Source organism: Callorhinchus milii, unplaced genomic scaffold (genome assembly GCF_018977255.1).
Source record: "Callorhinchus milii isolate IMCB2004 unplaced genomic scaffold, IMCB_Cmil_1.0 Scaffold5, whole genome shotgun sequence".
Taxonomy (NCBI): domain Eukaryota; kingdom Metazoa; phylum Chordata; class Chondrichthyes; order Chimaeriformes; family Callorhinchidae; genus Callorhinchus; species Callorhinchus milii.
In genome coordinates, this window is record NW_024704746.1 from 24,447,944 (window position 1) to 24,461,577 (window position 13,634).

The 13,634-nt window shown below is 46.0% G+C and overlaps 1 protein-coding gene and 1 non-coding gene across 2 annotated transcripts; one reads left to right on the top strand and one right to left on the bottom strand.

The window, feature by feature from the left end:
- Window positions 1–4,102: 4,102 nt before the first annotated feature.
- gpx7 (glutathione peroxidase 7) lies at window positions 4,103–13,375 on the bottom strand. The gene is made up of 3 exons (XM_042335930.1): window positions 13,215–13,375; window positions 8,027–8,288; window positions 4,103–6,058 (listed from the first exon to the last, which is right to left on the bottom strand). The coding sequence occupies exons 1-3, from the start codon at window positions 13,347–13,349 to the stop codon at window positions 5,895–5,897; spliced, it is 561 nt and encodes a 186-aa protein (XP_042191864.1). The 5' UTR covers window positions 13,350–13,375; the 3' UTR covers window positions 4,103–5,894.
- Window positions 10,165–10,236, top strand: trnag-ccc. The gene has a single exon. It is a non-coding gene; the product is annotated as a tRNA-Gly (tRNA).
- Window positions 13,376–13,634: the final 259 nt, after the last annotated feature.

A 13,634-nucleotide genomic window follows, 5' to 3' on the forward strand; every position in this document is an offset into this window, starting at 1 on the left:
GATTTGCTAAATGAGAAGCTCTTTAATCTTATAGTGAACAGTAGAACCAGAGGCCTCGCTCGGCCTGTGATTGAAGGGGGTAAATTCTGAACAAATCTGCGGAAACACTACTTCAGTGAGCGAGTAGTAAAAGTATGGAACAGGCTCCCTCGGGAGACAGACAGACGGTGGAAGCAGAAAGTTATTGTTTGTTTCAAGAACAAATTAGATTGATTTCTGCTGGAAAATAATATCTGGGGGTACAGTATATAATTTGGGGACACCACATGTCAGGATGGTGGAAGGTGAATTAAATGGACCTTGGTCTTCTTTTGCCAGCAAATTATTTTATGGCTGTTTGTGGGACATTGGTGCGTAGAAATTGGTGGGTACTTTAGCTCACAAAATACTACACTACACTTTAAAGTACTTTCTGCGAAACACCTGAGACATCCTCCTTACGTGAAAGGCGCTGTATCAAATACGAGGATTATTTTTCAGATTCTTATTGTATCTTCTCAGAATACAACAACCTGATTACATTTGTGTAGCGCCTTTCACGTCGGGAGGACGTCCCCAGGTGCTGGACAGCGTACAGCATTTCAGACCAATTTGAGATTGAATTTAAGAACTTTCCAGAATTCTGCGCAATCTTATGTTATAAAGTAATGGTCTTACAGCCTAAGAGTGGATGGAACCTCCGTATTAACTGAGATGCTGTTTAAATGCTAAATTCCTGCAGGTTTGGACATATTGATTCCTGCGTAGAAGGCAACACTTGCTCCCCTGAAAGAATCCACCTTGCCTGTCTGTGTCTCTTAGATAACTAATAACACATTCATACAGCATCTACATTGTTTAGTACCTAACTTTTTGACTCACTTAATCTTTGCAAAATCTTAAACTGATCTGGAAACACTCTATTGATCTGAGTCAGAGGCTCAGTGGGAGCTGAGTTTACATCAGTCAGAAAATTGCACCATCGTACCTTAAATGGGCCGCTCTCTGTTAGCTCAATACAGTGGAACTTCTTCCATTCTTTGAACAGTGGTTGTGAGTTTTGTTTGCTCAGCTGGATGTCAGACACATGCTGAAACCCATGGAAACTTCACTGTGTTTGGAATGGAATGCGCACTCTCTCACTGGAGGGACACATCCTAATGTTTACCTAATCTGGAAGCATATTAGGCGCAGGTTGGCAAGAGCCAACCCTTGGGGACCCCAGAGCGTGCATTGGGGTAGTGCTGGAGTTTAACCAACTAAAACTGTGTGGCAACCATTAAGAGCACTATCTGGCAAGCTTCCTACTGCTTGTCCATTTCAGCTTGGCTCAGTGTTAGCGCTATCGCCTCTGAGTCAGAAGGTTGTGGGTTCAAGCCCCATGTCGGAATGTGAATTATCACATAGTCTAAGGTGTCGTTGCAATGCAGTGCTGGGGGCGTGCTGCGTTGTTGGAGATGCCGCCCTCTGGATGAGACGTTAATCCGCGGGTCCTACTTTGCAGGATTTCTTAATAATGAATCCGAGTCACACAAATGGAAGCTCAGCCCAGTTACCTATCTGCTTCTGGAGCAGATTTCCACCAGTTGACAGGGATCAGAGTGGAGCTCTTCATAAATAAATCTAATGTCAAAATACAGCAAATTAGTCACAGGTGTTCAGTCACTCTGCGTGTTGTGTAATTCTGATGTGGAATGTGAGAAATGGTTAGACAGTTGCAGGAAAGCATCAGCAATTAATCTGCACCAGACAATATGATCACCAGGTTTTACTTTGTGGGAGAGTGGGCTGAGCCAGATGTTTCTGTGCATGTTATGAGGATCTATTAGGAGCTGTCTCGTAGCAACGATGTTTGTTAGAATAAAGAAAACCCAGCCCAACATTTTGGCTCTGCAACAAAGACAAAGAGATCCCACAAGCACTCAAATCATCAACCAACTCATAGGAAGGTCATCTGCACTCATTGTCATGTGGATCATTGCGTTTCCTAACACCAGGGCATCTCTTTGCTTTATAATAAAATCCTTAATAATCCTTGCATTTGATAAGGCGCCTTATCATGTCTTTGAGACATCTCAAAGCATTTCACAGAATATATTGCAAAGTGTAGTGACTGTATATTTTGAATGATTACCTTGTGAGCTCTCTGACCCAGTTACTCAACGTGCGCAAAACTGAGGCCCTCCTGATAGGCTCACGTCAGCGCCTCCGCACCTCAGGCGCTGACAGCATCAGCTCCAAGGCTGCACTCTCCACCTCTCAAAGCCATCAGGAACCTCGGGGTTCTGTTCGACCCTGAGCTGTCCTTTCTCCCTCATATCCGCGCCACAACTGGCACCGCCTTCCATCACCTCCAGAACATCGCCAGACTACGGCACTACCTCACCCCTCACGCGGCTGAAACTCTGGTCCACGCCTTTATCACCTCAAGGCCGGACTATGGGAACTCTCTCCTCGCCGGCCTTCCCGCCACCTCCCTCCACACTGCAGGTCATTCAGAACTCTGCAGCTCGTGTACTGTCCCGCACCAGGCTTCGCGACCACATCACTCCCACCCTCGCCCTCGCCCTCACCCTCGCTCGCCTCCACTGGCTCCCCATCCCCCAGAGGATCGAATTCAAGATCCTCATCCTCACCTACAAGGCCATTCCCGGCCTTGCTCCCTCCAACCTGTCTGACCTACTATCCCCCTACCTACCTGCCTGTACCCTCCGTCCCTCTGGCTCCGGTCTGCTCCACATCCCCCGCCCCAACCGCCCTACCATTGGTGGCCTTCAGCCTCTCAGCCCCGAGGCTCTGGAACTCCATCCCCCAGTGCCTTCGCCGCTTCCTCCCTTTCCTCCTTCAAGGCCGGTCTCAAGACCTTTCTCTTTGACCTTCAGCCTTCAGCTCCTCTCTCGACTCTCTACCCCCTCCTCGCTCCCTCCCTCCCCTCCCCTCCCCCTGACCATTTCCCCCCACTTGGGTCCTGACCCAACTGTCCAGCACCTTGGGACGTCCTCCTGACGTGAAAGGTGCTCTATAAATGAAATTTTGTTGTTGTTGTTTATCCTGTGTATTTTACTTCACAATATGTAATTATTGGAGTTGCAGTGGGCACCTTTGAAGTTTAGACTATCTAGTTAAAATGGAAGGTCACCATTAGCGTGATTGTAGAGTGATATGAAGTGCTTCCAACTTACAGTCAGGTCTGTGAGGGCAATTGCTGAATGATACTCAGCAACAATCCCAGTTAGTCTTGAAGTGCACACTTTCAAAATCTATATATTAATCAATAATTCAATTCCTTACATGAGAAGGGCGCTCCTCCTAATCAATAAGAAGACTTAGCTGAGCACTGTAATAATCTAGGAATGAAAAGAACACGTCTGCTTTGTAAGAATTTCGATTCGAGTTGGAAAAACATAAAATTGTTCATCGAGGTAACCTGACTATTTAATATTGTGTCCTCCCGATGTGAAAGGCACTCTACAAATGTCATTTTGTATCATAATAGAAGTGTTTAATTGTGAAAGTGATTAGTTTCTCGTCAATACCTTGATTCAATTACAGTTATAGAGGAATACTCACAGTAGTTTCCAGCAATGAACTCAGTAAATATTTAGGGACAAATGCCCTTTGTGTCACTACTTGTTTTGTATGTTGAGTATTTCTGCCTCTGGTCTCTGGAACTCCATTCCCAAAGCACATCTGACTCACGCCCTCCCTCATCTTGATCAAGGACCGTCTCAAGACATACCCCTTTGACCCCGCTTTTGGTCATCTTTCGGTCATCCTTCCCCTCCCCATCCCCCAGCTTGGTTGCCCAGCTAGCAGTGTTCAGCACTTTGAGATGCCCTCCTGACACGACGGACACGATTTTGCATTGTATTGTACAGCTAGGATTGAGAAATTAATCCAGAACAAAACTTTTGGATGTGCCAAGACAGCAGAACTAGAGGCTACAGGTGTAGAGATGCAGAGACCAATTTCAGGACAGACATCCGAAAATATTTCTTCACATAATTAACAACTGGGTTTACCTGGAATATGGTTGAGGCCAGGACACCGGAATCACTTAATAGAAAACGCTTGATGCTGTAACAATAACAAACCTTACATCCGATATGTATTCACTAAAGAGTTGCTTTCAGGTACATTTTATTTTGTACAGCACTAGAATTTCAGAATACAGAGCACATAGCACCACACAGTGAACAGGAGCCCATTACTTTCCCCTCTCCTAAAAATGGTGAGACAAAATAGTTGATCTGTCAGATTTGGAATCTTACTTCAACAACAAACGTCTGTTGCTTTGACGCAAAATGAAATGTGTCCCAAACAATGGCACATACAGTCATTTGAAGCACCAAAACTTGGTTCAATCTGCCCAAGCTATTGAGCTCCTTGTTTTAGTGCAGAGCATCATAGATAGTACAGCTCAGAAACAGTGGGTCGGTGTTTATACTCTACATGAGAGCCCACCCTGATCCTATCCCTAGTCCCATATTCCAGCCCTTTCCCCATATCCTCAACTTTATTCTACCTCAACCACATATCCAGACTTGTTTTGAATGTGCAAATGGCTCTCAGAGCTCCGGGAAGCTACCCGGCGTGCAGGCCGCTGTATAAATGCAAGGTGTTGTTGTATGGCTGCCACCCCAACAACTGATTGTGGCAGAGAATTCCACACTCCTGCAGCTCTCTGTGTGAGAAGTTTCCTCCCAAACACCTTCCTGGACCTCATTGCTATGATCTTAAAACTATAACCTCAAGTTCTAGACCCCCTAAACCTGTGCAAGTGTTCTCTCACAAAGGAGAGGGGAGAATAATCAGAGGAACAGACACCTCTTCACCCACTCTTCCTGGTGGCTGATTCATATCACTAACATGGGAAGGCCTGAGAAGGAAACACGTGTGGACTGTGACTGTACATAGGACTGTGACTGTGTCTGCTCCACCGCTATAGACATTCATCACAACCTTTTTTCAATCCAATTTCACTTCAGCATCTCTCCTCCACGCCCAAATGCTCTTATTATTTCTGAAGTGTCCATCTCCCTATTAAAACCCCTCGGTTGATTCTGTAACTATAAGCTGACTGGGAGCTGTCCATTCTGAGTTTTCACAACCTTTTGTTGTGAGAAAGAAATGATTTGTGGGTTGATTTTACCTTCGGAATCACTGGAGCAGTCGTGTGTTCAACATTAAAGCGTGGAATGTAAAAAAAAGAATACAGATATTGTTTGTAGAGACACATTTAATCTCAGACGACCTTGTAGCAACCTCACGTTGCAGCATCAATCCCACATAAAGGTGGACTCTGTTTGATGTTCCAGTTTTTGGAAGAAACCATGATCTTGCAATACTATCTTTCCACACAAGTTTTCATTCCTCCTATTCCCCTCTCCTCTACACCTCTATTCCTTTCTACCTCCTGAAAGCAACATGTTTCCTCTTAAATACAAACATTGATTTTTTTTGCTTCAACCGCAGGTTCTGGCAGTGAGTTCCATGTTCTCGCCACCCTCTGCCCGAAGATGCTTTTCCTAAACCCCCTTCTAGCTGAGCCACTGCCTATCCTATAGTAATGTCCCTGCTTGTGTATTCACCAACAAGTGCAAACAGCTCATCAACAATCCAGCCGCACATCGAATCCTCTCATGACCTTTAACACTAAATGTCAGGAGTAATGAACTAAAGCAATTTTTTTAAAAACTAAGTTGAAAAATACAAAGTAATAATAACTGATGGAAAGAAGTTATAAATAAACAAAATGTTTAACCATTTATGAATGATGCATAGAACATCTTGCTTACTGGCGAGGGGGAGGGAACTATTCTCCAATCAAATACCACTGGGATTTAAGTGAATTAATCCAACGCTGAATAGTGAGACAGTGGCTGAATGCTGGAGAATGTGTAGTCAGTGGGAAATTACAGCTCATCCTTTCGGCTGATAATGAGTTGCCTCACGAGAGGTGTGATGTGGGGCTTGATCTTTTCTATGGAGACAGTTGGACCCCAGGCACTCACTACCTTTCCATTCACGTCCACCAGATACTTCCAGAAATTCCAGTCCGGTTCCTTCCCAAAGGCATCTGTAAGGAAGTGCAGTCTGATTATTGCCGTGACCATTATTTACAGTCCTCAGACTGAGGAAGGTGACTGAGCACAAGTAAAACTTTACAAGAAATTCAAAGCACTATGACATTTCTCCCTGATTGCTGAAGGGGATGGGTGGGTTTGGACAGAAGAAAATGCCTTTTTTTTGCAGGCAAAACTGCTGTATTAGAATGTGGAGCTGGATACTGCCAATATTTATTGAAGCTAAGCCAAATGGGGAATGGCACTGGAGCAGGAAACACCCATGGACAAATTACGTGGGCTGAACAGTCTTTTGTGCTGAAAAAAAATTATTATAATTCGGTCACTCATCCACGACTGTTTGTGGGTCATCGCTGTGCACAATTGGCTGCTGCATTTCGCCCACAAAATATATGAAGTCAATTCACTTTACATTATATTCTGTGAACCGCCATGAGATGTCTCGAGGATTTGATCAGGAGTTATATCAAATGCACGGATGATTATATTTATGTTTGTATCAGCTGACAGAGACTGAGGTGACCTGGTGAGTGACGGATTTCAAAAAGACCAGCATTGAGATGAGGAATACATCTAAGTCTGAGATTGAGTCTTGTGGATTCAAGGGCAGAAATTCCCTCTAATCGTAGCCTGTGGGATCATTTTGTCTTACAATTTAATATTGCATAGAAATGTGGAATTCTATCTTTAATTTGGATTTAAATTTGAATAATAATTCTTGCATTTGATAGAGTACCTTATCACATTGTTGACATGTCTCAATGCGCTTTACAGAATATATTGTAAAGTGTAGTGACTGTCTATTTTATCTATACCCATTCTAATTAAGAACTGTTAGCTTGTGTAACCCCATTTTGTTTTAAAATGTAAGAAACTGAACGGCCTTCAGTTTTAAGATGAGATGGCTAAGACTAGGTGGAATCACGGACCACTTTGATGTAGACTCTAGAGATGCAGTATTTCTTATTTGACATTCAGCAACTGGAGTGCTAATTTGTGAATGAATCTGCAGTCGTTTTGCTTCTATAAATGCTAATGAAGCAGATCTGAACCAAAGACACGAGTCTCTCAGTGGTTCTACTCTGACTTGCTTACCCTGAACACAAAAACAAAGTAATTTCATTAAGCCTTGATTCCACCATGCCAAACAGCCTCTTGTATTCATCAACACACGGTGATTTTCAGTACTGTATACTCATTCAATAAAACATCGAGCTTCACATATGAGATCATTGGTCCTTCAGAAAGCTCATGGGAGGGACAGGATTTGTTCCTCAGTCAGGCAGTAGTTGGAAGAATAGTTTTCTCTCACAGATGAAAATCCAGATATTCTTATTAATTCTGTTCTCAACTTCCTCCACAGTTATAATCTTCCTATCTCGGCAATTTAAACTCCCGAACACACCTTGGTTTGAATTTCCAACTGGATGATTATTACAATAATACATCAGGTTGCAAGTATAAAACTGTTGATCATTACCAATAATTGGAACAAGCGGGTGCTGTAAAATGTAAAATATTCTGATAAGAATGTTTTTCTTCAGCTCATTACCAATAATTGGAACAAGCGGGTGCTGTAAAATGTAAAATATTCTGATAAGAATGTTTTTCTTCAGCATTTACGCTGTGCTTATTGAAGGCTGATTAATTTAGAATTGCAGACTGATCAGACCACCAACAAACAGGAGCAACACACTTTGCAAATAGATAATAATAATAAATAATAATTCTTACGTTTGATATAGCATCTTATTACATCATTGAGACGTCTCAAAGCGCTTCACAGAATATACCATAAAGTGAATTGACTGCATATTTTACGGGCGAAACATTAGAGGATACTTCTGTACTGTAACTTTCTATGATTCTAATCTTTGCTCATTGCCCGGCGCTCCGAGACTCTATCTTCCGTGAAGGTTGTAATATAAGTGTGAGTTGTTGTTCTTGTTGTCGTTGCTTACCTATTAAATATTTGAACGCAGCGTTGGTGCCAATACCTTTGACAGCGATCTTACTGAACATTGGGAAGGAAACTTTGTAGGTCTTGCGCACAAAGCTCTCAATCTCCTGGTCACTTCCCGGCTCTTGACTCCCAAACTGGTTGCAGGGGAATCCCAGCACATTGAAATGGTTTGGGCCCAGGTCTCGCTGCAGCTGTTGCAGTTCTTTGTAGTTATTCTCTGTGAGGCCACACTCACTGGCAACGTTGACAACCAGTGAGACCTGGAGAATGGAAATAACATTTTAGACAGCTTCAGTAAAACTTACAGCAGTCCTGTGGAGTCCTGTAGTTCAGCGGTTAGAGCACTCGCCTTGCAAGCGAGAGACCTGGGTTTGATTCCAGGCAAAACCTTGGGCAAGTTTCCTTACTTCACACAGAGCCTAATAATAATACCTCCAAAACAAAACAATAATAAATTGGTCATTTTCAACCCACGACTGTTTGTGGGACATTGCTGTGCGCAATTTGCTGCCGCGTTCGCCCACAAATATACAGTCAATTCACTTTACAGTGTGTTCTGTGAAGCGCCTTGAGACGTCGAGAAGACGTGAAAAGCGCTATATCGAATGCGAGGATTATTTATTATTATTATTAACCCAGTTGTTAGTCGATTGGTGGATCGCTTTTCCGGGGATAATAATTCCTTCAAAAAAAATAATAAATTGGTCACTTCAATCCATGACTGTTTGTGGGACACTGCTGTGCGCAATTGGCTGCCGTGTTTCACCCACAAAATATACAGTCAATTTGTTTTACAGTATATTCTGTGAAGTGTTTTGAGGCGTCTAGAAGTGTCTAGTCGCTATATAAAATGCAAGGATTATTATTATTAAGTCTGATCTGGATAAATCATATAATCACCTAAGTCGTACATCTGCTCAAGATCCGTCAATTTCTTGTTATTTATAAGTTTCACATAACTCATACTTTGCATCAATTATATTAAATATATGGTCCCAACAGATACAATTTACGTGAGGATTACTGCAATACTAATCATGATTACTGACAAAATTAACTTAAAAAAACACAATTCAAATGTTATATAAAAGAGACCAAGTAGTTACCCCTTACAGTCTTTAGTCATTGTGTTATTAGTTATTACACTAACCATTATTATTAGTTATTACACTAACTGTGGAGTGGGAAACTAGTTGGCCCAATGCATAGTCTGCAAAAGTACATACAAAGTGAGGATAACATCTGTTGTATAAAATAAATCTTCATGCAAATTGCCCAGATAATGTGGAAATGTATAAATTACTTAATTGTTTTACCAATAAGCTAATTATTTTCGATTTTTTTTAGTAAATTGTACAAAAGAAAACTGTGGAGGGAGGGAGGGGGTGGGGAAGCATTCTTAATATAGCCACCATCAGCGTTCTCTTACTGAGCTCCATTTTAACTGGACAGACTGATGTTGAAGTGATAATGTGCTGGAGAATTACACTAATGGTTGTTTAGTTCTGTTCTCATGAAGCAACTCTATGACCAACAATATGCAAGGCCATACCTTCAATTCAGTCACACAAAAGAAGTGCTGCAAGCTTAAATAAAACCATGGTAACCAGAGGGGCTCTTCTGAATCTCAGCAAACTCCATTTTTCTTCAACTGCAGTAGAGATAAGAAGCATCTGAAGCTGTTTGTTTCCTTTCTTCCCTCCCCCACCCACTCCAGCAGAAGCTAATTCTGTTTCCAAGGCAATATGTTCTACGGGAACAGATGGAACAAATGCCTTATCCATTCCGTCCATGCACCTGATCCTAAAAGCTGATCGGCAATGGGCAATCAAGGATGAGTAATCCGAATACAATTCAGATTGAATTCAACAAAGCCTTGAGAGGAGCGAGAGGTTGCCTTTCTCTGTTACCTTCTCCAGGATACAATCAGGACAGCCAGCTCTCCTGATACAAACCCAAGGCTTCTAACCCTTTTACTGTGCCGACTTGGACTGATCGAACCAATTAAACAGAGAACAGAAAGTGAAATGATAACACGAACAAGAGATAAGAGAACAACACTGTGATCTCTCTGGAATATGATTTCTTAAAAAAACGCTATATCTATTCCCTTCCCCTCTACCATCATATTTGTGGAGCCCTGTAGTTCAGTGGTTAGAGCACTCGCCTCCCAAGCGAGAGACCTGGGTTTGATTTCCAGCAGGGTGAAATGTTGGGCAAGTTTCCTTACTCCACACACCTCTGTTTACCAGCAGTAAGTAAGAACCCGGTTGTTAGTCAATTGGTGGATCACTTTTCTGGGGGTAATAATTCCTTCAAAAAAAATAATGGGCACTTCAATCCACGACTGTTTGTGGGACGCTGCTGTGCGTAATTGGCTGCCGTGTTTTGCCTGCAAAATATATAGTTGGAGTACCAACTTTAGTCCTAGTGCCTCTCAGCTGGAGACTAAAATCTGCCAGAGTCCTGGTTCTCAATCCCCATCTGTAACATGCAAGTGCACAGGTGTGGGATGAGAGCAGGGCAGGTGCTTACCCATGAGGAATGGCCATGGTGGGGGGGGCAGTGGGAAGATGACCCAATCCTCATTTAAAGCCACTTCCAACTTTTTCAACTAAAATGTGTGTTAACATGGAGGTAGTTTTTACAGCACAAAAACAAAAGTCATTGTAAGCCTGTGTGACAACTGAGGCTTGAGTCCCACACACATACAGTATGTGGTTTTCTAAGAAGGAACAACTGCAAAGCCCTGTTGGAAAATCACACCCCAAATATTTACAATATATTCTGTGAAGCGCTTTGAGACGTCTAAAAGACCCGAAAGGCACTATCAAGTGCAAGGATCATTATTATGATGTTTAACCTCTCTCCAACTGGGTCTTTATGTTTCCACTGAATGCGATTTTCACTTAAAGGTTTGTTCAGTTAAGCTGTGGTGCCCTCTCGTGGGAAAAAACCTGTGTGATTAGATCCAGAAAAAAAAATCCAGATTTCCTAATACCTGAGAAAGTGAATGTCAGATGAGGCTCCGGGGAGCGGGTTGCCTCGCTAGAGGGGGGTTCCCTTCCGATGAGAGGATAAACCGAGGTCCCATTTACCTGCTCGGATCAATGTTCAAGATCCCATCAATCCCCTCAATAAAATTGGTCAAATAAATAAATAGATAAATGACATATCAAACAGTGCCATTCCGATACAAAAATATAGTTAAATCATTAGCCCATGATTTGCATTTGCATTCAAGTGACTATGATACAAGGAGGGAGAGAGAGAGAGCGCGCGGCGGGGGGGGGGGGGGGGGGGGGGAGTGGGGGGGGAGTGAGAAGGGGGAGTCAGAGGGGGGGGGGAGTCAGAGGGTGGGGGGAGAAGGGGGTGAGAGGGGGGAGTGAGAGAGGGGGTGATTGAGAAGGGGGGAGGAGAAGAGGGTGAGAGGGGGGAGTGAGAGAGGGTGGGGGGAGGAGAAGGGGGTGAGAGGGGGGAGTGAGAGAGGGTGGGGGAGTGAGAGAGGGTGGGGGGAGTGAGAGAGGGTGGGGGAGTGAGAGAGGGTGGGGGGAGTGAGAGAGGGTGGGGGGAGGAGAAGGGGGTGAGAGGGGGGAGTGAGAGGGAGGGGGAGTGAGAGGGTGGGGGGAGGAGAAGGGGGTGAGAGGGGGGAGTGAGAGAGGTGAGGGGGAGAGGGTGGGGGGGAGAGGGTGGGGGGAGGAGAAGGGGGTGAGGGGGGAGTGAGAGAGGGCGGAGTGAGAGAGGGGGGGGAGAAGGGGGTGAGAGGGGGAGTGAGAGAGATGGGGGGGGGAGTGAGAGAGGGTGGGGGAGTGAGAGGGTGGGGGAGGAGAAGGGGTGAGAGGGTGGGGGAGTGAGAGAGGGTGGGGGGAGTGAGCGGGTGGGGGGGGGGGGGGGGGGGGGGAGGAGAAGGGGGTGAGAGGGTGGGGGAGTGAGAGAGGGTGGGGGGAGTGAGCGGGTGGGGGGGGAGAGGGTGGGGGGGAGAGGGTGGGGGGGGAGGGAGGAGAAGGGGGTGAGAGGGGGGAGTGAGAGAGGGGGGAGTGAGTGAGGGGGGGGTGGGGATAAACTTCTAAACTTCAAAATCCTGAGGCAGATCAGAGTCCAGATGGAGGCGGTGCCCTGGAGTGAGTGAGTGAGTGAGTGAGTGAGTGAGGGAGTGAGTGAGTGAGGGAGTGAGTGAGGGAGGGAGGGAGGGAGGGAGTGAATGAGTGAGTGAGGGAGGGAGTGAATGAGTGAGTGAGTGAGTGAGTGAGGGAGTGAGTGAGTGAGTGAGGAGTGAGTGAGGGAGTGAGTGAGTGAGTGAGGGAGTGAGGAGTGAGTGAGGGAGTGAGGGAGTGAGTGAGTGAGGGAGGGAGTGAGGGAGGGAGTGAGTGAGTGAGGGAGGGAGTGAGTGAGGGAGGGAGGGAGGGAGTGAGTGAGGGAGGGGCTCAGTGCTGTCGGGGCTCAGGATGGGAAGGTGCAGACGGTGCCACGTCCACAGACACAGACGGGGCTCCTGGATACGGGGCCCCAATGCAGACCCTCCCATGACCACAAGCTCCAAAGGGGCTTGGACTGAGCAGGTCACTGGAGGTCTCCCCCCTCGATCCCCCCACTCCCCCCCCCCCCCCCCCCCCGGCAGGTCAGTCAGCACTGGGGGATCTCAGGCAAAGCGCAAGTTGCACAATCCGCTTCGTGTCTGGACGGCGCTGTTCCTCTCTGTCTGTGTCTCTGTGTCTCTGTGTCTCTCGCTGTCTCTCTCTGACTCTGTGTCTCTCTGTGTCTATCTCTATCTCTCTGTCTGTCTGTCTCTCTCTGTGTGTGTCTGTGTCTCTCTGTGTCTCTCTCTCTGTCTGTGTCTCTGTCTCTCTCTCTCTGTGTCTGTGTCTCTGTCTCTCTCTCTGTGTCTCTGTCTGTCTCTGTGTCTCTGTCTGTCTCTCTGTGTCTGTGTCTCTCTCTCTGTGTCTCTGTCTCTCTCTCTCTGTGTCTGTCTCTCTCTGTCTCTGTCTCTCTCTCTCTGTGTCTGTCTCTCTGTGTCTCTGTCTCTCTCTCTCTGTGTCTCTCTCTCTGTGTCTCTGTCTCTCTCTCTCTCTGTGTCTGTCTCTCTCTGTGTCTCTGTCTCTCTCTCTGTGTCTGTGTCTCTCTCTCTGTGTCCATGTCTCTGTCTCTCTCTCTCTGTGTCTGTCTCTCTCTGTGTCAGATCCACTTACCGATCCTCTGTACTTCTCGAGGGAAACCAATTTGCCTCTAATGTTTATTACTTTAAAAGAGTAAAAGTCATTGTGTTTCTGCTCCGCCGGTGAGACCCACAGGAGGAGGAGAACCGCGGCCATCGCCACAAACATGTTCCCAGCCGGAGCTCTCACTGCGCTCCCACAGCGGGGAGGGGGGGGGCTGGGGGGGGGGCTGGGCGGAGTGCTGGGCGGGGGGGGGCTGGGGATGGGATGGGCTGAGTGCTGGGGGGGGGGCGATGGGATGGGCTGAGTGCTGGGGGGGGGGGGCGATGGGATGGGCTGAGTGCTGGGGGGTGGAGGGGGGCTGGGGGATGGGATGGGCTGAGTGCTGGGGGGGGGGGGGCGATGGGATGGGCTGAGTGCTGGGGGGTGGAGGGGGGCTGGGGATGGGATGGG